Source organism: Cygnus atratus, chromosome 10, assembly GCF_013377495.2.
Source record: "Cygnus atratus isolate AKBS03 ecotype Queensland, Australia chromosome 10, CAtr_DNAZoo_HiC_assembly, whole genome shotgun sequence".
Lineage (NCBI taxonomy): Eukaryota > Metazoa > Chordata > Aves > Anseriformes > Anatidae > Cygnus > Cygnus atratus.
In genome coordinates, this window is record NC_066371.1 from 16,443,391 (window position 1) to 16,469,753 (window position 26,363).

The following is a 26,363-nucleotide window of genomic DNA, read 5'->3' on the forward strand; positions in this document are numbered from 1 at the left end:
ACAACTAACAAAATCATAAATAAGAAGTGTGATTCCACAGAAGGAATGACCTGAAATGGACCTCACTGTACTTCCAGTGGCCTGATGTCAACTATTATTAAACTACAGGTTTTACAAAGTCTTCCACTAGACGTCTAGAGTTAAGCCAGAAGTTTTGGCTGTCATACAGGGAGTGATGAAAAACATATGAGTGGTAACAAGTCGTCTTAATATCGTTCTTCAGTACAAAGATGGGCTAATCTGAAGCAGCAGTTTACTCGGGTGTCACCCAGGGTGCCAGGAGGATCAAGAAGTTTGGAAGTGGAATTTTTCTTTATACCTACTTTCCACTTCACAGCATTCAGCCTAAATTCCTTTCTCTCTCTTTTTTAAAAATGAAATAACTGGACAAAAAGATCTCAGGTGGATTATCACAGTGCTTCTGGAAGAACTATCAAACTTGCAAGGTATGTCCAGATTGAATACCTATTGTATTTAAATAGCAATAAAGAATTAAGGAGGAGGTTGTCAGTCACTATGTGCATATTAGTATCATCAGTTAATCTAGAGTTAGAACTACCACTTTTTAATGAAACATTTGAAAATCTACTTTGCAGCTGAAATAATTCTGATTACTACATCTAGTCTGCAAAGCAAAAAAAGGCTACAGTGAACTGATTAACTCTTAAAGAAATACGTGTCATATCTTCTTAACAACTACCAAGAAACATTTTTCCTCAATTCTTACTAGTTATGAAAATTTGTTACATTTATAATAGTTGTTATACTTACAACATAGTGTTAACTTTTGTAATTAGGTATTCAAGGAGGGCTTTTTAAAGTAGATACCAGCAAAGTAATTGAAAATGACATATGAAAGTGATAAGCTTCTTGAAATGAAAATAACCTAAAAATGCTCTTAGATCATGTTCACTAACACAAGTCAAGCAACATTTTCTATGAAAAGAAAATATTTTCTAAACATATCTTAGTTTATAAACAAGTTATTCATTATTATATGACAGTTTCAATATTGGACTATGTCTCAAGAAACAATAATTTTTCAGTAATCTAACTAACAAAAATATTACCTCCTGGTTTTAATTAAGCAACTTAAAAAGTCAGTAGAGAGTAGACAAAGAGTTAAACAGAAACACATTTATTTCTGGAATGGGACAATGACTAATAGAACCAGAACTATTTTTAAATATAGCTTTCAAAACAGCTATGGTCTTGCCTTTCTTTGGACAAAATCTGTGCACAGTGCAATGATTTGTGTTATTAATGAACACAGAGATTTTTCTCTGCCTCTGAAAAGATCACCAGTGTATCACTTAAACATTTCCTTTTCAGAAACAATGCCACAGGAAATTTGCCTCCCTACACCACCAGAAGTAATTTCTAAATATAATTCTTAGACTTTTTAAGTCTTAAATCCTTACCTATTAACTCCTTCAGTGTTGCAACTGGTAAGACAACAAATGCAACATACTGCAGTACTGCCAAGGAATCCAGACTTTTTTTTTTTTTGCATGCAGACATCCCATACTAGCAACATAACTTCTGTCCCCATAAAGAGTGTTTTTCATTCCATAATTCATGTTTAGAATTTTCATGTCACTGAACCGTTGCCCATTTATGTGGGAATTTCCCACACAGTCTGTAAATAGTTTTAATCATATTCACGTACTATGAAATCACCTGCGTTTCATCAGTTCTAGATGATAAATATTATCCTAAATTAACAGCAGAAAGTTTGTATCTTCCCCATGCTATTTGGCATTCTGTGTTCTGGCAAAAATAATCACATTGGTGAAGATAAATATGTCCCAATCAATAATCACAGCATTTTCAGGATTGTTACATACTCAGAGAAACAAAGTCAGCCTCACAGCATCTCTACGTGTAAAGCGCACTTTCCAGATCCAGTTACCTCACTTTGGGGTGCCTTGTGTTCTAGTGAAAAGGTGTTTGTTATTCAGAAGTTTTTAGTAGCAAAGGAAAAGGAGAATTGCTACAACAATGCAATCTCGTGAGCTCTCCCTGAACGCATTTGTCTAAACAAGAGTCATCCTTTCAGGTTATTATTTAATAAAACACCTGAGTCTGTCTAGCAGCTTGCCTACATCAAAAATGACTGTCACAATCTCTTATCCTTCTTCCTGTTTAGCATTCCTTCCCCTTAAGCCAGGCTGTTCCCACCCATTCCTTTGCACTGGCTCTGATACCAGACTGATTTAGTTTGTTTACCTGGAAAGAATATGTGTTTTTTTCCTTGCTCACATCAGTTTTCTGCTGGTTTAGTGAGTTCAATCAGCTCAGTAAGCAGCTGGAATGGAAGAGCTGGTCTGAGAGAATAAAATATTTGTCTTGGAGCTGAACCAGCCTGAAGTGGCAGTAGTGAGACATTTGTACTGTTGTATTCATGAACTATGTTTTCTGAAACAACTGGTTAAACATTTAATTAATTTATCATGGTAAAATAATTAAAGTATTTAAAGAAAGGTCTTTACAAACTTGAATTTTAGACTTTCATTTTTTAGCTTCTCTTATTCTTGAAGTTTAAGTATGCAGAAATTTTGTACAAGTGCTTTGAGATGAGCTACAGTCAGAGCATTTCTACAGAGACCTATCAACAGCTATTTACTGGGAGATTCAAAAACTCTTCCAGGAAAAAAACAACATAAAACCTCCATAAAGCCACATGTAGTTCTTTGGCCAATGCAACGCTGGAGTCAAACTTGGTTGCTGCTGCTAGCTACAAAGTCAATAAGTAATAAGGATCTCCTAATGACAAAAAGGAAGACGAAGCAAAGGATTTTTCTCTTTCCTAAAAAAATGTATCATAACTCAGGCTTTGTTCTACAGAGAGACTTGTTTTCCCAAAATTTAACTTACACGAATAATATATTTCATCAATGGCATATTGCAACACTACTATTATAGAGGTGTTTGTGAACAACAGCTAATTTTTAAAAGCTGATATTGGCCACTTCTCCAGTTGCAGCCTCAACCCTTTCATAGTTTGAAATCATGATAAGTTTTTTGAACATCTGAAAGGAAAGATGCAATCCATTTGCTACGGGTGCAAGCATGGAAACAGATGCAACAGAAACCATATCAATGGTTTCACAAGGCAACTTCCTAAGCACCATAGCTGGACAAGCATTTCAGGAATATGCGTGAAAGATTAAATATATGTGAAAGATTATTGTTTAGGTACTATAAAACTATGCATCTAGTGTCTATCACAATTAGAAGTCATCAGGGACTTAGTAACTAGACGTCCCATGACAAGATATACACTCTGAAGCTTGATATCTTACATACACGAACTGTACAACACTGAATACAGGTCAGTCAATTCGGAGCTAAACAGCCAGGGGAAGACCAGCTTAACTGCCTATCTTGGAAAACCCAGCCACTAAAGCACTTGTCCAAGAACAAGAACAACTCAGAAATCTGAAAGGCTGCAAACTCCTCATCTCTTCAGCATTTCATATGACAAAATTGTTGGAAATTTTGATGGTTTTGCTGAGGCTGAAATACAAGATTGATAGGAACAGAGAGTCAAAATGTGTACAGCCAAACAAGGCTGCAGTTCTCTCCAAACAAACAAATGTAGGTTCCACATCTTGATCTCCACACCATTTATTTTTGTTTACACTTCCAAGAAAACACATTGCATAGGATTGCAAGTACAACTATAGAATTCTTTCTAGGAGCAACAGTACTTTGAACACATAGAAGAATACATGGGAAGATAGATGTGAATGTTCTTCTAAGAGGCTGCTAAATCAGTAAAAGAAACCATACTCAAATAAGCACACAACTGGAAGATGACAATAGATATTAAATTCAGTCACGCATTGCATACCTGAAAGATACAATGTGTACTGTGCTTTTACTTTCAGACATGTATTTGAGGTAAAGAGGTTACTTTCTTCTCTTTGAAATGGCAAATTTTATGTAATCTAAGTACTGTTAGGTTTTATCATTTTATACGCCGTGAAACCTACACAATTGCACTAGTAGAATGTATGCAATACACAGCATTTTAACGTAGTTAAGAACCCTATATAAGAAACATCAAAATCATCTTGGAAATAAATAACACAATAAATCCCCAAAAGTCTGTATAAGCCAAGTCAACACGCTTGTACAAACCAGTGTACTCCTTTTCCTGTGATTGAGAACCAATGACAAAAGGTCTACATAAAGATATCTTTCAGCTATAAACAGATCAACAAGTGTATAATTAGGTGATCAAACAAGAATTGACATCCGTTTAGTATTTCCCTAAAGAGATCTATGATAGTCTAAACAGATAGTTTTATAAACAGGATATACATAATAAAATTTACAATAGCCTCTCTTGGTTTGCACAGCTTACTGTAACAACCAAACTGCTTCCTGAATTGGGCTTTAGTAGAGAAAAGTGGAGTTGAGAGCTGAATTTACACTGTTTCTTTTAACGATAGTTGGCTTGTGAAAAAAGCACTTTACTCACCCTTTACAATAATCTGAAAATACTCCAAGAGAAGTCTTAGAGGAGCAATTAATTCATCAGTTTCTACTTGCTAACAGTTGACTAACTCTCATCTTAGTGAATCCCCATATGAAAGAGTCTGAAAACATTCAGGCAAGCACAGCTAATGAACCATTTCAGGTTGAAACTAATTACTTCTTTTATAAACACTACTCCAAAATCGCCAATTAAAGAGCAGCAGCCAGTATCTCCAACAAGAGAGAGGCCTTTTTGACCAGATATTCCCCACCAGTACCATCTGGCAGAATTCCTGTGACCTGATGAGATCCCTCATTTCTGGTACCTACCTTGCTCACAAGGTTTCTTACATGCTCAAAAGCAATTTCTAACCAAAATGTCACATATGTATAGCTAATAGAACTTAAAATTACTTTTTGTAACTTCAAGATGACAATGCATGGCTGTCCTATTTAGGCCAAGTTCCCTGAGGCACACAGTCTAGTTCATGAGACCATACTGCCAACCACCTTCTCAGCAACATTTATACACAGTTAAAAAACAGTGGAAAAGGGGAGTGGAATCCTCAAACTCCAACCCACATCATTAGGATTTGCAGTACACTATATTGGCTTCAGTGTTGTTATGTTTTTTCATAAGTGGAGAGAAGCTAATTGCTCATACCTGATGCTTTATCTCCTTGTAGCATTGGATGTCCTGGCCATAACATTTTAGGTACTTGCTTTTAGAATCTATATGAATTCAATAATTACAGCCTTCTCTCGGAGAGCTGCAAAACATTCAGTGGCAATTCTTACTGCCTCTGTTTTCCTTGCAGTCTAGTTTTACAGGAAAATTTGGTCAATAAAATAATTTTTAGAATAAAAACAGAACATGTATAAAATATCCAAAGGCTTTGAACTATGGATCATCATCACTCAGGTAACACAGTGTACTGTAGTTAAGGACAAGGCAATTTACTGTCCTGGTTTTCCCAGTCAGAGGGGGCTAAAAGTAACCTGGTAAAAGTACGTTTCAGAGAATCTGAATGAAATTGAATGAACAGTTGGAATAGGACAGAGTTTGCCATATTTTTTAAAGACAAATCTACTTTTGAAACCCTTGGCAGACTGTGTATTCCTCTCAGGAACATCAGAAAAAAATACCTGTAGCTACCTTACATGGGTTTTTCTGCTTTGGAGGTGCCCTAAGTGATCCAACATCTTTGTGTCTTCCAAACTGAATAGATAAAAAAGCTAGATAAAAGCAATGCACATATGCCAACATACTCCATTAAAAATATTTTAATTAAGAATTAATAAAAGAAATCCAATTCCAAATTCTGGTAAAATCTGCTACAAAACTACACTCCATTCTTTTAAAATCCTTGATTAAATAGCATTTTGCTTCAGAGGCCAAAGTAAACGATGAAATTATTTTTTAAACTCAACTAAAAGAGCTTCGACATTAATTTCTAATGGATTTCACTTAATTTTGATATTTTCTTGTAATATATAATTTTACAATAGTAGTTTCAATATTTTTATACTTTTATGTTTTAAATATTCTTTAACCTTCATATACTAAACTCTAATATTCATAACAGACCATTTTTCAGGTAAGTGAAGATTCTTTTGTGAAAACAATACTTTTGTTTGCTTTTTCACATGCACTGATTCTTTTATTTAGGGTTTTTCATTTGTTTGTTTACTTTTCCATTCAAGGTTGACCATCCTGATTAAGAAGACATGAAAGAGTACACACTTCTTCTCTTCTTGGCACTGTGCTCTGCTAAATCTCTCACTGGTCCTTCATATTTTACACTAAAGAATATGATGCTTCAAGACATGGAAGAAGAGGAAGAAGATGACGATGATGACAATTCTCTGTTTCCAACCACTGAACCAATTATACCACTGATTCCTTTTGATCTATTCCCAACATGCCCATTTGGATGCCAGTGCTACGTGAGAGTTGTCCATTGCTCTGATCTAGGTAAGAATTAATTAGTGTGCCTGCTGCCCATTGGGTTCTCCTTTGGAGAAGAAGTTTTTCCTTTTGAAGGATGAGTTCTACAGCTCCAATTCTACGGCACACCTTCACATGTTCCTACACTAGTCATTTCCAAAAGAAGCTTAAACTATTTTTCCAATCAGACTTGCAAACAACATCAGCTGCGCCAAGCACTTTTTACAGAATAAATGTTTTCCAGACTTAATGTGTATCAGTTCAGAAAATTAATAAACTGCTATAGCCACCTTCCAGTAACAATGACTTTTATTGATAACAGCATAGAATGGAAAGGTATTTAGAAAATCTAATAAGTGACTGTAAAATATCTAACTAAATTCTTGTCTTTGTTAATAGGCACATATAACCTGCACAGCTTTTTATCCACTAAGAGAGCAATCTCAGAATGTGAAGATGCTAATATATTAACATTTTTATTGTACTGTCTGCTGCTTCTTTTGCTTCCATGATGTTACGTCCAGAGGAGCACAAAAATTTCCTGCACCTTCTGTTTGCATTAGACAAGCTCTTAATTAGTCCCCTCTCTCAGAAAAGACTACTGCTACAGTACTTCACTCACAATTACAAAGCAATGGGTCAAATAACAAGAAAGGACAGCAAAGGAAAAATAGGCCATAAATAAACCACAATTAAGTTATACAGCAAATACACAAATGGGATACAACTATTTGCTTAGCTTAACTTCCATTACAACTGCACATCACTGGTAACAACATTTTAAACAAAGGCAAACCTGCTACTGTTAACTCATTCCTAAATGTTCAAAATCCCTAAGTATGAATTCATTATTGATTGCTCCAATTATAATTAGTTTTCACTGAAATTTTCCAACGATTCAGGGTAGTCAAAGGACCATGCTCCTGCCACTAGCACAGCTGCAATGACATTTATTCTTGTTACAGCTCTGCCACCATCCTAAAATTAATTCTAGACTCCTCATATCTTAGAAACATGAAGTCAATACATGATTTTTTTTTTTTTTTTTAAATATACCATTATTAAGGAATCAAAATATCAAGTTACTATCCCTTGGTAGTCTCCTCTGCTGAGTCAGGACCTCAGATGGCATGAACTGGAGTGGTTTTGTAACTGAACAGTAAATGTGACTGGGGAATTTGTACAACTGGTAATCGAGTACTGGAAGCTGGAAGCCTATAGTTTGGCCTCTTCTACCAAGAACACATTTCTCAGCCCTGATGTTAACTGTGTGGCTATTTAAGCAACTGACCAGTACAACAGATGCTGAAGGCAGAGAGAAGCATCCAAAGGCAGAGCAGAGATCACTTAAAGCTACAGCAACAGCCCTGTTTCCAAAGAGCCAGCAACTACAGCTTATCAGAGGACTGCTTTCTCCAGGGACTTCACCAGCTTTCGTGCAGAACAAGCTGCGCTCTGAAGCTGCTTATTTCTCAGATGCAAGGAGCACATAATGAGCACCCCATGTAAGCTTTTAATGTCTAGGAGTAGAAGAAATTATCCACACATTGTTGTCATCTCTTCCTACATAATTAGTTCCTCTCAGTATCGAAGTATTCCCTTCTGTCTTGTGCTTTATGGCTGCATTTTCTTTCCCATCCTAGTTATCAACAATCTTACTGTGTTTTCCCGTTTAGTAGTTAATTTCTTTGGACATCTACATAGTCCTGAACTGTTTCTGTTTCTCTCACATACTTAATTAGGTTTGACATCAATACCTCGCAACATTCCATCGGATACGCGTATGATCGACCTTCAGAACAACAAAATTAAAGAGGTCAAGGAAAATGATCTCCAAGGACTTGTATCACTTTACGTAAGCTTACTATTTTCCAATTTTGAAATCTTATTTAGCAATTTGAAATATCTTGATACTTTTAAAATATAAATGGTATTTTTCTTCCCCAACAGTACCCATAAAAACACAGTCTGATGTCTGCATATTTGGCTGCTCACACATAGTAAGCAGATTACTTTGATCTGTAAGAATTATGTTAAAAATCCAGAAAACGTACCAGGTGTTTCTTATCAAAAAGATCCTCCAGATTTGTTCAATCCTAAGCACGCACAAGAACACTCCTTACATTTTAAAGGCCATAAGGCAAGTGCTCCTTTTAATCTAATTAGCTGTAAAATACTAGAAAGAACAGGGGAGAAACAGAACTGTGTTCTCTTAGGGCATTTTCAAAAGCACACAGTATACAATGAATAGATACACCACTGGAACCGGGGTTAAAAATCCAATTGACCTGAACGGAAGATGTACCAGCAATGAATTACTGAAAAAGTCATGTGCTTTACTACAATTCTTTTAACATGCTCAAGCAGAGATGTACAGACAGACTTGAAAATAAGTAGCAATGGCGACTGATAAATCTAGAGTTGCAATACACAATCGCTCCTTTTTAGAAAGAGAAAAAAAGAGTCTCAGAGGCCCAGAAAGGGAGGTTAAATCTGTTTTGGAACACAATTTCCACAAGATGTCACTCTAGATTCAGAACCAACAAACACTGACAAATTTCAAAATTTTCATTGTAAAAATGAAAAATATGTACCACAAATTATAGAAAATTAAAGAATTCTATTCCACATTAGAAAGACATGAAATACATGTTAAACCAATGTAAAACAAATCCCTTTTCACTCTATTTGATTTCTGAGCAAGAACAGAAAATTTACTGGATCTAAACATTTATGAATTAGCTTTTAAATTATTATGGGTTAAACTAGGATATAAAAAGCAGGAATCATATAAATTCACCATTTACAACAAAATGTTTCCAGTTCCCCTTAAGTGTCTCACATTTGGAAACAACTCAACAGGGTTTATTTTCATGAAAGCTCTAGTAGACATTAAACCTCCAAGGACTGAGCAAGTCACTGGAATACATCAGGAATCACCACATTATATATTAGAGTCACCACTTAATTATGTGATAACTGAAAACTGTGAGCTGCTTCGATTTTTCTCATCAGTTACCTTGTGATTGATTACGTGGCAAGACCCAACAGAATTTTTACAAAAACTAAGTCCTCTTCGTACTACTTGTCTGAGCACTAGTATCCTTTGCAAAGCCGCAGATGGCAGTGTTGATTAGGAAGGAAGCATTTCCAGTTTATTTCCTTAAGCTATCTTCATTTTTACTGGGAAAAAGATTAATTCTGTTTTGCTCTATTTTTTTTACAACTCCAGTGAGAAGATGAATTGCCAACAGCTCAAAGACGCGAAAAAGGAATGAAAATTAGTAGTTGATACAGTCTATTAGTCTGTACAAAAATACAGAGATGTGATCTGACATGCAAAATAATTTGATATGTCATGATTTTTTGGATGTGCTTACTCATTACATGATCTCTGATAATGAGATTATCACTCACTAGCAGTTTATGTAAAAGCACTTAGTAACAAAGAATAAAAAAGTCCAAAAAAGAACTGGTGTACTGTACAGTCAAGAGAGATGCTCAAATTCACGAGCTGAAAAATTATGGCAAATATGATATATGTTCATGGATGTCTATCAGTTGTATACAGACATTAACTTTTAAGAAAATCAGATAAAAAAACAACTTTCATGACAGCATAATTATGTTGCAAAATAAAAATCAAGTTCTGAGTCTTGAGAATTTGTCTGCATTAAAGTACAACAACAAAAGAATATAACCCTAGTCCAACATCACAAAAGATACGAAGACAAACATCTTGTTTTACTAATTCTTCCCATTGCCATTGGCAGGGTACCTTGTCAGGTCTGACTGATCTCCACCTTCTAGTTGATGTTCCAGCTTCAGGGTTCTTTTTTGTTCTTCACAATGATGTGAAATGCCAAATAATAAACAAAGTTTTGTTTTAACAAACAAAAAAAGTGTGTGTGTGGGGGGACAGATACATTTAGTAAACAAGTTTCAGTGCCAGAGTTTGGTATTTTAGAAAAATATTTAGTTGTTAAATTACATATGAAATTCAAGTTTGCATCATGATAACGTACTTGTATAGAGAAATTTTCTTTGTATTGCTCTTCCCATATGTCATAGGCACTGGCTTTGAACAACAATAAAATATCCAAGATCCATCCAAAAGCCTTTCGACCAACAAAGAAGTTGCGACGACTGTATTTATCTCATAACCAGCTAACTGAGATCCCAACAAATCTACCAACAACTTTAGCAGAGCTCAGGATTCATGCTAATAAGGTTAAGAAAATTCACAAGGATGCATTTAAAGGAATGAAGTCTTTACATGTTTTGGGTAAGCCTAAGTAGAAAAGAAAACTTCCTTATCAAGAAATTAAGATATTATATACAATTTTCATTCAATCATTTCCCCAATGTGGAATTTCCTCTTAAAGAGATATCTATGCTATAGAAACTATAATTCATTGTTTAAATTCCACTTGAAGGTGCTAGGTAGGTAAAGTTTCTGGGAACCCTACAAGTCTAGTTAGACAGCCTTTATTCACTGAAAGCTGTCACTACCATCCTCCAGAACAGGTAATCAAAGTTAAACATCAATACTTTTTTAAAACACTAGTGTTAGTAAATAAAATACAATCAGTTATTTATGACCTAGTTTAACATACCCAAAATTCCTATGCCATAAGTACGTTATTTTTTCTCCCCCTTCAACAGAAATGAGTGCAAATCCTCTTAACAATGACGGAATAGAGCCAGGGGCTTTTGAAGGAGTAAATATCTACCACATAAGAATTGCAGAAGCTAAATTAACTTCAATTCCTAAAGGTATGCTTTGTTTTACCTTTTCTATTTTACCTATGCTAGTTTATTCTTACATAAAATGCTTTCACATCTATAGGATTGTTAAAAATTTCATACATTGTTTTCTATTGTTCATCCCCTTCAAACCACCTCCTGTCCTCATTTTTTCTTTCTGTACATGGCACCCAATTCTGCACCCTGTGGCACGCACACATGGAGATGCTCTCCTGGCCCCTCTCCTGCCCCCTCCTTCTGGCAGGCAGTCTGGTCCATCATCCAGAGGCTTTTCTCATGAGAAAAATGTGAAAAAAAACATAGGCAGCACCCCTTCTGGTCTTTCACACCAACTTCTCAAAACTCTTTACAGAGAAAGGATAAAACCTGACACTTGGCCTGGGTCATAAGGGATACAGAATTCCCACTTCCTTTATGCATTTAATCAAACCCAAAACCTTCAATTTTGAATGTTTCAAGTGACTTTCTAGCTCTGCAATATAGCCAGCCCAACAGCAACTTCATGCAAAAAACAGAATTAAAACTACAGCATTTTGTAAGTCTTTTGGTGTGTTTTTCTAAGTGAAATTTATTATTAACTTTTCAATTAAATCCAGTGTAACATACTACAAAATTAAATCACTCTTCCATGTAGAGCAATTAATTTCTTGATTTGGAGTAATAATAAATTAAAACACTAATTTTAGAAACCATATACCTCTACATAAGAGAAGTAGGTCTTTTTTTTTTTTTTTTTAACAAAACCAAAAAGCTGCATGAAAGAAGTCAGTACAACACACTACATGCCTTTTCTGTAGGTCAACACAGTATGCAACCAAATTCTCATGATTTTGCACTACTAAAAACAGCTAGGTAACAGAAAAAGGTTGGAAAATAAGCATAATACCTTATATTACATCATCCTTCTACTTACAGGGAAAGTAAATGCTAGCCCCTAAGATATTTATTTCTGGATCATTCAGATAAAGTAAGAACTTGTTTCTTATTAAATTTAGTCTCTTCTTCAAGAAAGATCAGATCTAAAACACATCAGTATAGAAGAATGCTAAAACAAACAAACAAACAAAAACCTCACTCCAGTTCTTAAGATGAGGTAGTTTTAGGATCAGAAACTATCTGGCTGCTTATGAACAAAGTGCTTATTAACACTCAGGAAAGGAAAAAGGAAAGGAAAAAAAGACTTTCCTCCAGTATCATCATAATAGCATCTCTTGTCACTTATCGGAAGGAAACATATCCATAGAACAATACAGATTTTTCGCTTTGTTAAGGAGAAATATCCTCTAAGGAAATACAGCACGAGTTCCAACATGTGGGCTCAAACAGTAGCATCTTAAACCAGCAGGAATTAATGATGAGGACATTCTACACAAATGGAAACAGAGTACAGGTGGGGAATCTTCCCTCTTGATATGAACTCAGGCACAAGCAGCACCCTGTGGAACTGTAAATGGGAATGTAAACTGGGGGAAAAAAAAACATGAAAGCGTGTCAACCAGCATAAAGACAGGCTGTAAAACACAGCCCTTTTCTTCAGTATTCCCGTCTCAGCTAGGGCTGCAACAAGCAGCAGTGGGAGCAGTGCTCTCCTCAGCCATGCTAGGACCAGAAAGAGGTGGTTTGTCTTGCTTGGCGTCAGGGAGCCATCAAGACAAATGCTAGTAAAACTGAAGGTAAGATCAGCAAATGGAAACGTCACTGCCTTCCTTTGCCCTCACTAACAGGATTTTGCATAGAAGATTTCCTGTCTTCTGGCCCATTCACAGAGCACACAACCAGCAGTTCTGAACTGGGACTACCTGGCTCCACGTGAGAAAACGGTTTGCATAACAGCATGGAAAAGAACATAGCAGATACCTCACTGTGCTCAGACAAGTCCAAAAGCTTTCCTCACAGATCAGCTGTTAAGAGCTATAATGGAGCAATTGCTACCTCCCTTGGAAGAAAATACGCCCCTACAAAAAAAAAAAAAAATCACAGGTTCCACAGGAGTAGGAATTTGACTACCAATTGTTAAATAATTGCACATAACAGCCAACTGACAAGTTTGAAAATCTTAATATTAGCATAGGCACTTTTTTTTTCTTTTTAAAAAGTTTCTATTTTAAACAGTGATAGGGATTTTTTTTTTTTTTTTTTTTAAGTAGCATGCCTGTACCCAATACCCATTCCTTCTTTGGTTGAGACAATCCACCCAAGACTCTTCACCCAACTCCACACAAATGAAAGGAATGTTGGGAATGTAATAAATATTAAAAAAAAAATCTGATAAATAAGTTGTTTGATTTTTCTCATGCTGAGCATTTTTCCCCATCAGAATTACCTTCAAGCCTACTAGAACTGCATTTAGATGACAATAAGATCACAGCAGTTGAAGTTGAAGACTTTAACCGGTATAAAGACCTTCAAAGGTAAAATTCTCCTGCAGAATGCTTTTATTTGATAAAAGGTCCAACCCGGCAGGACCTCTTATTCAGTACTTCTCTTGTAAATAGGAGAAAAGAGAATTCAAATGTGTAAATGTTTTAATATGAACTGCCATAAATAAGACCAAACCTTAAATGTACATATACAAACTATATATAAAGAAACACTGGCTGTTTTATTACATCTTACTTGGAATTCTGAATAGAAGTGTATGTTAGGAACAGCATCTGATTCCAAAATGTAATCAGCAAATTCTTGCCTCGTGGTGTCTGGAGCAATGTATCATGTTCTTTATATAGTATCTCAATGTGCTGGTAGTAATATGCCACAACTATGTACTGCATGCACACTCAGAGTACATGAGCCTTTGTGGTCACAACATTTATCAACAGTATTTAGTATTTTCTCTAGCCTGTTCCCTACCAGGCCCAGGCCTCTTAACTCCTTTTTCACTCATCTCACAACCCCCCACAAAAAGTGGCATACAGCAACACCAACTGATTTCCCTTTTAGGAACAGAATGCCTTTCTTGCCACTAACTTTATAGGATTTAAGAGCCCTAATAGCTTTTTAACCCCAGAGAAGGCCTAAGTCAATTGGAAAGAGACACTCCACACACATCCCGAAGAAAGATAAAAAAGTATGGCATGAAAAGGGAAATTTGAGCCTTGTGTATACAAATACCTGGGAAAACTGGCAAATTATAAGAGAAATAAATTCAGTTCCTGAAAATTAGCTTGAGAGAAACGAAGGAGTTGGTAAAGGAAACAACTTGATAGCTGTTTCCACATGTGATGGGGTTGAACAAAAATAAATGTTTCTGAGGAATGGATCATGGATGTAGGACAAGAGAAGGAAGTTCTATCTCTAAAGCTCAGTTAAGTACTCTGAAAATATGGCTGTGCAGCACTGAATTTTTGATTTGGTAATAGAAAGAAATACCAAAGAACTACCAAATGGCTTTTGAATATCACCTTCAGTTTTTGAAGAAATTAAGACAGAAGGGAGAAAAAGGGGACTGCAGGATGAGTCGTGACAGCAGCTCCATCTGGCCTAAGTCTCCACCTTCTGAATCACCTTCCTAGCAACACAGGCTGAAGGCTTACACCAAAAAATCTAATTAAAGCCTGATTAAGAAAAACATGGAAGTAGGAGAGAGAATAGTCCTGCTTATTTTTAAAGTATAATGGTTTTGACTAAGCTACAAATATTACTGTTTCTTTACAAGACTTGCTCTTTGCCTATTTATTAGAACAACACATTTTGTTACTGAATGAGTATATTTTCTACCTACACTATCTGATAAAAGGGCATAGCTTATTTTACAAGCAGATTTGTTGATGTTTATCATTAACTCTTGCACTAAGAGAAAAAAGCCTGCAGACAAAACCTGACAATTGCTCACATCTGGCTAGCTGCTGTCCTTTAAAGGGAGACTGAACTATGAAAAAAATATTTATTATGTCAATGGTGGTTTTCTTTCCATCAGAGGTAAGATTTCATCATCCTTCGCCAGTTTTTTCCCATGTGTACTCCTGTGAATTTCAAACTTTAAAAAAAGCATGCTCTTGAATGCTGTTGTAAATCTCAATCTTTAATTAAACATTCTTTGTACTATTTCTAGGCTAGGCCTTGGGAATAATAAAATCAAAGATGTGGAAAATGGAAGTTTTGCCAACATACCAAGTGTCCGTGAAATCCATCTTGAAAGAAATAAGCTCAAGAAAGTTCCTCCTGGATTACCTGATCTGAAGTATCTGCAGGTCATATACTAAACTTAATAGAAGGCTTTGGGAGTTACAAGTTGTTTGATTTTCACACAGCTATATTGATTACAAAAATAATTAAAATCATAATTAACTGTTACTTAGGTATTTTGACAAGCCCCTCATATTAGGAAAAGCTGAAAGCATATATGTCCTTAAAGAAATTAGCTGAAACAGCAAGAAGTATAAGTAAGAAAAAAAAACAACATACTACACACAGAAGATATGTTTGCAAAAAGTTTGTTATAGATTTGTTATAGTTTTCATTAATATGAAATATGCTAATGCAAGCTGGAATGGAAATTTTTCCTTTTCTACACTGAAAAATCTTAAATCCAAATAAAATTCTTTATAAGGCTGAAATGACCATACAAGATTTAAAAATCTTTATATAGAACATATCCATTTGGTAAAACCTCTGAATATCACTTCTTTCCATGTCTCATTTCACTTCTAGTTAAAGGAAAATCTTTTTATATATGTATGTACCTGTATATATATATATATATATATATACACCTAAAACATCAACTTGTAATGTAAATGTAGTTATATTATGTATAGCAAAAGAATTTTCACCAATGTACTTTCCTTAAATTCAAAATTCTACTACCAATTTTTTTCTTTATTTTTTAACTGATTTAAGCAACATCAGCATTAGACCGATCTATTTGTAAAACCATTCTGACCAGTCTCTCCTAATATCAAATTTTCTAGAGACTATTTTTATGAAATGTATGAAATCATTGAAAATTTGCATTATAGGAGAATATAATACTATAGTATTGTAATTATTACTACAAGAGAACATAAAATTGCATTTTAGGATAATATTCCATATGAACAGAGTTGAATTATTCTGGCAACGCACTGATAAAATACCATGTAACTTTTTTGTGTGTGTAATGGGAGAGATTGTGACAGGTGGGAAACATTTTCTAAAAACTTAACATGAAATTTTAATTCTGGGTATTAATAAGAGTTTATATCCAACTGTTCTTACAGCAAACCTTAGTTATCTATGTAATAATGAATGTTTAGACATTTTCTTAATTTACACACTGAACTATTGTATTTTACTGTTTGTTATTGTTGCAGGTTGTCTTTCTTCATTCTAATCACATTGCAAAACTGGGAGTGAATGATTTCTGTCCAACAGGAAGAAGAAAGAAGAAAGCATTATATAGTGGCATAAGCCTCTTCAACAATCCTGTAAAGTACTGGGAGGTTCAGCCTTCAACTTTCCGTTGCATTTTAGGCAGAAACAGTGTGCAACTTGGAAATTTTCTGAAGTGATACTAAAGTTGGGCATTTCAAAAAGTAACCTGTCAAAATCAGTTCTACATTACTTGAAATTTGCTGAAAAATGTCAATTTTACAGTATTTAATCAGTTTACAAAGTATTTACTATTTCAGAGAGAATTAATTAGAAACAATATTTTAGTAGGATCCATTGTCTTCTTTGACAATGTTCAAGCTAATTTGAATAATTTAAGCAAAAATTTTTATATCTCATGGAAGGAGTCTTGGAAGTGGAACTGGAAACTGTATTTGGTGTTTCCTGTAATTGATGTTAAACATTTTACTTTAGTAACATTGTTTTGACATATTCTTTCTTTAAAATAAATTCTAAAAATCAAGTGGAAACAACTTTTTCCACAGTAAGGACCTTTTCCTCTGCTAGAAAGTATTGAAAGAAAAGCTGCAAAAAATCTGTGAAAGACAACTTATTTTGCCATTTCTGATAATCAGTACACAGGCAAATATGCAATAAGAAGGTACAGTATTGTGAGGTCTTTTGTTTCTAAACTAGAACATGTTTTAATTTGTGAGATAAAAGTGGTTTTCATATCCAGAACTACCACATGAAAACACTTAAAAGTTTTTGGTATTTATTCCTGCAACTTTAATAGGGAAATGTCCAATGTTTTGCTATCAGTATAATTTGATGCACTCTGAACATTAAAAAGTAGGATTCAAGACTTATCATATGCTTTAAGCTTAATAGGAATGTTTATTAAACTCTCTTTAGGCCAGCACAAATATTTTCTTGTATCTATAATAATTGTAATCATGATTTTCATTTATTTTTTTTCTTCCTTTATATTTTGACCTCACACGGGTTAAGAATCCCTTGTTAACGTTAGCAACTATCCTAAAATTGCTCAATGCAAGCACATAGCTGGAACTCAACTGCCCTGACTTCTTACGTAGGTCAGCACACAGAATTCTCAATACTGACAGTACTGTATAAAATGGATATTTTATATATCTATTTAGTGTATATTTGCTATTGGGATTCAAAATAAATTAAATAAATTTAAAGAATACTCGCATTTGTATATTTCATTCTATGATAGATCATGTCAAAAACATCCAGAGGTTACATCCAAACACCTTTCTGACTCCCTTTTCTGACTCTCTCCTCTAGACATTTTCTCTATTCTTCCTTTTTCCAAATATACATACCTTGTAGATCATTTAATACTGCCAGTCTTCACAAAATTAAAAATTTAACAATTTACTTGAAACTGCTACAGGAAGTGACACAGACTACTAGTAGCAGAAGTACTACACAGAAATCAAGCAATTCTGAACCTCTCAGGCTTTCCCACCTCCCTATGTACACAAGTACACTAAGCAATAAATGTTGTCTAACATTTTTTTTTAATCTTCTTCAAGTCTTTGTGTTTTTTATTTTGTTAGCACCACTATGCTGTTTCCAAATCATATGTCTTCATGTCTATGACCAACATAGCTACGATGATAAAAGCCTGTAGGATCAAGTACCCTAATTACTGAAATCTTTTATAACATCTTCACTCAGCACGCTTAAAAACCTGTGAGGACCCCAAACCACATTTTTGTGAGCCAGTGGAGGCTCTTCCCAAAGGATGAGTTTTTTGCAAACAGAAATTTTGTAAAACACTTCCAGGCAGAATAAAAACAAACCAGAACACTAAAAACAAAAAAACAAAAACAAAAAAACCCCCCGAGCCTGCAGATCACCACACATCTGTTCTTGGTTTCTAAAGAGGTTTCTAAGGTGCGCTCTTGCTAGCAAATAGCATGGGGAAAGCACTGATTGGTACTGAAAATATTAGTTAATGAATATATTATATTCTCCATCAGTCGGTGTAGTTTATAACATGGGTTTCTTTAGTTATAGCTGTGTTATCATGAATGTGAAGAGCTATGATTTCTAAACGTAGACCTGCATTCGAAGACAAACCTCATGGATATATATAAAAAAAGGTACTACTTCAGTACTTTTTTCCACTAGAGAATTAGTTACTACACTTGGAGGAAACACAGAACTGTTGATGTACCATTCATATAGGGAACACACGCCAGCTTTTACCGCAGCTCTGCGTTCCCAGTGAAGACAGTTTGAGGCCCTCGGTACATTGCACCATGAATAAATCCAGCAGTAACATCCAGACCAAGCCACAGGAGAGCGAGCTAACTCTCTAAGCCACCTTTATGAGATTTATGTGGAGAACAAAGAATGCTAAAAAGAACAAGGGCTGAAATAAGTGACAATGAAACAGCATAGCAGCATACAGAATAACACACCAAACAGCTCAGTCATTTATCCTATAGTCAATTGTTATCAAGCAGAATCTGTAAATTCATTCTCCAGCAGGAGTACTTACTACTTCATGATTACAGCCCAAGTGCACATTCAGACCCTTTGGGAAATAGCAGCTTTCTCTGACAGGGTACCTTGCCTTACACTGCCATAAGTAGATCATAATCCAATACCAGAGAGACAAAGCATTGTCAACAACAACTGACCGTCCCAGAAGAAAGTGGAGATTTGAAATAAATGGCTGTTCTTATCTCTTAACAGCTAGAAAGCTGAAGTCCTTTATGTTCCACAACAGGTTCACTGTTTATAATGTTTACTACCAAAAGGACAGGCAAATAAAGGATGAGGCAGGAAAATTTGTAGATGACCGGAGGATAACTGAACAAAAAGATGACTTGAGGGACTTGCAGTGGAGAAAAGTGTTCAAGTAGAAACATAATAGTAAAAAGAAGTTCAATCCTGAAGATTGTGTAATGCAATACATTATTCTACACTGATTCATTGGTAACAATTACAAGGCCAAGCTTGATGGGGCTTTGGGCAATCTAGTTTAGTGGAAGGTGTCCCTGCCTGTGGCAGGGGAGCTGGAAATGGATGGTGTTTAAGGTCCCTTCCAACCCAAATTCTATGATTCTTTGAAACATAACAGAAGAAGTGACCAATTCCTTACCTAATTCAAGCTTATGCACTGGACAACAGGAACACTGCATCTGCCAAGACTAAGCCATTTAAGAAGATTGACTAAGGTCTGAACACTGTAGTACAACTTCTGTTTCTTTTTGTTAGCCTAAACTTCTCCACCCCAAAGCAGTCCAATTCAACCCAGTGCCAATAAACCTACTTAGCAGCAAGGAGCCCTTGGAAGCATTTACCTATATTCTCCATAAGTCTTAATGATTGCATTTTGCATAATGTTTCCAAAGATTACAGATGCCTGCAAAAATAAAATCCCTCTAACTTTTGTCCAAACAACCTGCGTTCCTCCACCAGGCACATTTGAGAAAAATTAAAAAAACAAAAAACAACAACAAAAAAAAACACATGACTTTTTAGGTCTCCTAAGGCAACAAGTTGTGGCTGAGGCTAGTTAACAATCCTAATGCAGCCTCCAGAAAGTGTCCGCCCTTCCTGGATCTCACCTGAAACTTTCCTTCGGGCATGGCTTCTACAGAGTAGTCCTAGGCTCTATAAAGTAGCATGCCCTGTGCTATCTAAACCTAACAATTCCTTATACATACACCCCTAAGGGCTTCACCAAATTTTAGGTCTCCTCTTGAAGTCAATATAACGGGAAATGTAAAAATGTAGCAAAGTCCTGAGAGGTAGAGGACTATTTACTCCCAATTCCAAAGCCCTAAAATTTGTCTTGCTTCCTTCTCTTTCCTCTTTGCCACGCACAGTGCTTTTTCCTTTTTGCCATGCACAGTCAGCATGCATGGATACACATAACATTCACAGAAGAAACTGCGTCGCAATTTCAAGATACTGTCCCCCATGCTCACACACATTAAATAGCCTCTAAAGGGTTTTTATCAGTTGCTCAGCTTTTCATCATCTTCAGGGCAAATTCAACTAGCATTATATGTTAAATAATTTTATCTGCAACTTAATTTACACTAACAATTTTGCATTAAAGCAGATAAGTATAAAATGGTTTGCTTTACTTGTCTCCCATAATTTATTTTCAAAAAAAAAAAAGGCAAAAATTTATTATATCATGTTACATCAGTTCTTAGGATTTCTGACCATTGCTTATGAGAAATAGTTAAGTTCAGTGGCCTTCCTCTTTTCAGAGATCATTTTTCAGCTAGCATTTGTGGGTAATAATAACAAATACATCATGCACCTTGTATATTTGTCTTTGACATACTTTAACATAAAACCAACTGGATGTCATAATGGCATGTAAATGTTACAACATAAAATGCACCTTACACAGTTTCAGCAGTCACCTGAACAGAGTAATCGCCAACTGCTGATCATACACTGATGTTCAAAGGACCTGCCACAGAAGGATGAACTCGAGTATCAACAGACAAGGAGAAAACTGCCAAGGAATCACCTCTACATCTACAATCTCTGTAGATGTTATGGAAAGGGGAAAAAGGGAGAAAGAGAGATTTGATATAAATCTTTCTAAGATTCTTCCTCTAATACATATTCCTGCTACATTCCTCTAATAAAAACAATATATATATCCAATCTAAGCTTTCCAAACTTTAACGCATTTCTTTCTTCTGAAAATCTGCCAAGTCCTTACAAGAAGACAGTTTACATATTTCACCAGATGATGGCAGCCTGTTGTTACCAATTGAAGGAAAATTCTAAAGAATAAATAACAAAGACTATTACTGCATGGTAACAAATGAGTAAACTTCACAAATATTGACTAAGCAAAATAGCCTATTTAAGTACTAAATAACTATGGAGATGTGTTGATTTTTCTTTCTTTTTCAGCAAGACCAGTATCAATAGTCTCCCTCCTCTGCCCAGCTGCCACTTTACATGAAGCCTGCAGGAATTCAGTGTTATCTGGCATTTGGCTGAAAATGACCACTAGTCTCTGAAGTATTTGGGGAGAGAAAAGGACAAACGGACAGAGAAAGAGCACAGCCACTGCATGGCCTTAGGAAAAAACTTTAAAATCATGAAAGTATCATCAAATATGAGCTGGATGAGAAGACAGGGAGGTGTATTTAAAAACAGCTTAACAGTGGGGCCCAGAGAGTAGTGACTAGTGGAACGAATTCTACTTGGAGGCCATTAACTAGCGCTGTACCACAGGGGACAGCTCTAGGTCCAATCCTGTCCAACATCTTCATTAATGGTCTGGATGATGGGACACTGTACTCTCAGCAAGTTTCCTGATGACACAAAACTGGCAGGAGTGGCTGATAACCCCAGCCAGTGAGTGACAACCCCAGAGGGTTGTGCTGCCATCCAGCGGGACGCAGACAGGCTGGAGAATGGAGTTACGGGCCAGGAACCTACAGAAATTCAACAAGCAAAAGTGCAAAGTCCTGCACTGGGGAGGAACAACCCCAGGCACTGGTAAATGATGGACTGGCTGGAAAGCAGTTTTGCAGAAAAGGGTCCTGGTGGACACCAAGTTAAACATGACATGCCAGCAACGTGCTTGCACTGGCAGGACAAGGACAACTTCTTTATTCCTAGTGTTGCTGTCACTAAGTTCCTCCTTTAACATGGAAGCCAGAGAAGCCTGGATTCCTATGGGCTTGAGTCTTACAACCCACAGGTTCTTCCAGCTTGTTTCCACCTCGCTCTAATACCTCAGCATGTTCTCCTGCAGCTCCATTCCACAGCTGCCACCGTTTGGCTGCCAAGTGACAGAGCTAAAAGTATGCCAAGGGCTTAGTCAACACGTCTGGTTTGTCTTGCCATCTGGCTGCTTACTCCAAGAACAAGAACTGTCTTTTTCTCAGCTGAAGTACCTACTTGGAGCACTTTCTTCTACCCTGCTGCTGTTTCCACAAGTTTTAGAAATACACGTCTGTTTGCCTCTATCCTATGTCAAATTTGGTTATAATTGGCTATGACACCAAATATACTGGGTGAAATAATTGACAAACACCAGAGATAAATCATCCTTTCCACAGAAAATCAAGAAAGTTCAGCTATTGTCACCATAATGAAATTTACCTATGTCCTAAGAAGCAATTTCTGCTGTCTCTCAAAGACAGCAGTTACCAGCATTAAACTATTTACCATACCTGTTCGACCATAGTCGTCCATTTACTAATATTTGTGACATTTTTTTTCAAGTTTAAGCTAAATCTAGCTAGCTAATTTTTTTAGAGCCTAAGTTTCCAGCTAATATTTTGATATTTACTACTAATAATGCTACAAGTATTGTATTGGCTCAGTGGAATCAACTGATGCAACTTCAAATGTCTCAGAAAAGACTGCCCAGTAAAGCTGAACAAAACCAAGAAGTTTCAACTTTACAAGTTTGACCTATGCCAGTTTGTTCTCTCCGTTCTTCAAAGTCTCTGGATATTTTCCTGCTTACTGCCTTGATTAAAAAAAGTGTTTTCCTAAATGACAGATTAGCAAGATCAGAAAATTAGTAACATGACATTCATTTTCAATGAAATTCAAGGAAAAGAAGAAAATTCATAAAATATTAAGAATATTGTCAATCATCACTGCTCATTACTTCATAGTCTTAAGAGCAGATTCCTGGTTAAAATATTGCACTATTGAACCAGAAAAACTAACATCCAACACAACAGGCAGAAGAAACATTAATATTTCCATTTTATTTTAATCAGAATTTTACACAAGCAGAATGATAAAGTCAAAGTAATGAAATAATGATCTGAAGCCTCTATTTTTTTTCTCCTTTACTGTGCTGAGAATTGAAGATTGTTTCTTGTTTTTTTCCTCCCTTCTGGGGAGACTAGAGGTTTGAGAACAAAGCTTCTAATTGAAAACATATGGAAAAGCCCTAGAGTAAATGAAAATCTGACTCCAACTCCAAATGCCACGTATCACATACCAGTGTCTGAATTTATCTGCTGAGATACACAAAAGATTTACCGTGCATACTCAGTGAACCACCTGAGATGAAAGACAGTGTGAAGCACAAAATAAACAGAAACTCTTCTTTGCTATTTAAGAGATTTCCAAAAGTAATCAATATTTTGAAACCAGAAGTTCGGATGTTTCTCAAAGCTTGTGTTAGCCAATAGAAAACTAGCTCAACTGAATAGGCTGCCAGCAGACAGGCTCCTTGCAGTTTTTCACATAAAATATGAAGTTGAGTTCTACTCAACAACGCAGTTCTGGATTTAACCATTCTGCTTCTATGACTGAGGTGGGAAAACCATACAGCCAGGTTTTCCTATCCATACACCCATTTTCTGTCTCAAATTCACGTCCAGGAAAAAATTGAAGACTATGAGATTTTTGGAACAGCTGCACTATGGATGCAGTTTTGATGAGAATCCCACACATTTTCACACAGCGAAGTCTTGCTACGAAGTCCCTGTGCATGAACAGTAAATCTAAAAAGCCTGGATGCATGAGGCTAACTGCATATATACAGACCTTGTGCAATGTGTCTCTCATGCCAGATTCATTATGCATGTACTACCCATCATTAGCTTTACAAAGTTCTCTATCAGAATCAATTGGAGCAATACTGAAATTAATATGCTCTCTTCACAATCCGTCTGGAGTAACTGTTAAATAGTTACTTTCTCTCCTTATTTACAGAAGACAGTGAAGCATGGAAAAAATCTCGAGTCGACTAGTTGCCAAAGGATATAAAATTTCCTGAGAGACAGAGAGGGAGCAAGTCATCAGCACTAGCATGCACTTGCCTCTTAACTGCTCAGCCTGTGTTATTTCCAAGTTCCAAGTGCTTTTTAGATATAAAGACAAATGACAACATTTTTCCTTCCAGAAACACTCTTCACAGAATACCTTAACTCCTTTATTTCTTCCTTGTGGAAAAGAAACGTGGCCTACCATTCTAAAAGAACATCCAGACATCATACTAGCATTTTTCTTTCAAGCCCTATCTTCTTTCTATTCTACAAGATTAAACAAGGAACAGGCAGAATGAGTCATGGGGCACAAAGAAAGGGAAGAAATCACTTATATTATTAATCTGAACAATAGATTCTCAGGTTTAAGAAGGATAGAAAAATCAACTATTCTGCAAGAATAATATATGCAATTGTCTACTCATTTGTCCAGCAGCAATGCTGTGAGGCAGCATTATCACTTGCTCAAGAAAAAGTTAGTTTCATAGCCAGAAATCAGTAATTTCACAAAAGCTTACTTTGCTTTTCCAAGTACCTGTTTTCACTGATATTTTAAATTAATACATAAAATTGCCATTTAGATGTTACACTCCTGTAAATTACGCTAATACTTTCTATTACCTCAAATACTAAATTTTATTTGGCAAAGAACTTGCTTCCATTTATAACATGACTAATACAGAAAAAGAAAAGTAAATAATACTTCTGTATTTCAACAAGTTAAGTAAATGCCAGTATGGCAGTGTAAAACTTTGCCCCCATATTCACTAAATGCATAATACTCTCCTAGAAGGACAACCAACAGAATCTTCTTATAATAGCATAAATTTTGGGATGAAAGAATGAGAACACTTATAGAAGCTACATTCCATGCAGACATCTACCTAAATTGCATGGTAGAGTTAATGGCTTTATGGTCCAGCTGACAAACTATGCTTCTATACAAGGGCCTGAAAGATTAGCACGTTCTTTGAAATGAAGATAAAGTCTGTTGTGATGCTATGCAGAAAAAAACACTTAAAATCTCTATCGACCACTACTATAGCCAGAGCCCAGAAAGTACTTTCTTAAGCAAGGTGGCAAGAGATTCCTTGTTTGTCCTGTAATCATCAGGGTTAACAACTAGCATTTACTTTAGAGCAATAAACTTTTCAGAATACAAAACAGATTAAGCTAGTAGGTGGTTAATAGGCCACTATCTCTTCTCCTTGAAACCACTGTCAAGGTGAAATCTGTACAAAATAATGCCTTGGTACTATAATTCCTGTGTATTTTGGTTCTACTAAAATATATATATATATATATATTGATGATACCGTCTTCTTGGATCAATATAGCTGTTCAATGCTAAATCAAGCGTGTTCAGAATGAATTTCTGAAAGTCAAAACCACAACATTTCAGAAAGATAGAAACTAAGTCTGATCTAAAAACAATCCTTAGCATTCTTCTTGCTGCTTCCACCTAAAAGATGGAAGAAAAAAATAGTTGTTCTTTATTAAAACCTTATATCATTATTTATGACAAAGCAATTAAAACACTGCATGTTACAAAAAAAAAAAAGGGGTTCTTACCATACTAACTAAAAATCTTTGAGATGTTTTCCATGTTCACGTTCCACCGGAGCATACATATGTAAAGCAATATTTCATTACTCCTGTTATCAGGAATGTTTTGCCTTAGCTGTACCTGTATTTTACAGATGTGTACTGCTGCTTCTTGTGCTTTGCGCTGAGAACAGCCAGGGTAACGCATGTTTCCCACTTAAACTGTTCCCTCCCAAAGGCAGAGTGCATAGGAACCTGAGAAGAGGAGAATATGTGAGTATGGAAAACACATCTGTTAGAAGTGCAATTGCTTCAGAAAGCAACTCTTCTGTCTTTCCAAAGAGTACCTTTCCACTTACACATTCCATTGTGGGTAAATCCTGTATCTAGTTCACCCACTGGCAATTCTAAACAATTAGACAGCCATGTCAATGTGGCTGCTGTCATAATGTCCAGAGTTATGAGTAAGTTTCAGCAGTAAGTCCAGTGCTTGGCAAAGATGTGAAGGGAGTTTTGGACAGCTGTCTTGCGGTCATATAGAA

At 35.8% G+C, this 26,363-nt stretch overlaps 2 protein-coding genes across 5 annotated transcripts in view; one reads left to right on the forward strand and one right to left on the reverse strand.

The window, feature by feature from the left end:
• Positions 1 to 26,363, reverse strand: part of CENPP (centromere protein P) — a 138,043-nt gene that overhangs the window by 58,829 nt on the left and 52,851 nt on the right. The window contains exons 8-9 of one of the 4 annotated variants that reach the window (XM_050712886.1): positions 25,964 to 26,076; positions 10,092 to 10,275 (exon numbers count right to left, since the gene is read on the reverse strand). The exons of the other annotated variants lie outside the window; for them this stretch is intronic. Of the exons in view, the coding sequence (XP_050568843.1) occupies positions 10,107 to 10,275; positions 25,964 to 26,076 (282 nt within the window). The 3' untranslated portion in view covers positions 10,092 to 10,106. Of the gene's footprint in view, positions 1 to 10,091; positions 10,276 to 25,963; positions 26,077 to 26,363 lie in introns of those variants that run through there. 4 annotated transcript variants of the gene reach the window in all.
• Positions 166 to 17,726, forward strand: ASPN (asporin). The gene is made up of 8 exons (XM_050712884.1): positions 166 to 446; positions 6,190 to 6,460; positions 8,176 to 8,288; positions 10,505 to 10,718; positions 11,099 to 11,209; positions 13,518 to 13,611; positions 15,252 to 15,390; positions 16,492 to 17,726. The coding sequence occupies exons 2-8, from the start codon at positions 6,214 to 6,216 to the stop codon at positions 16,687 to 16,689; spliced, it is 1,116 nt and encodes a 371-aa protein (XP_050568841.1). The 5' UTR covers positions 166 to 446; positions 6,190 to 6,213; the 3' UTR covers positions 16,690 to 17,726.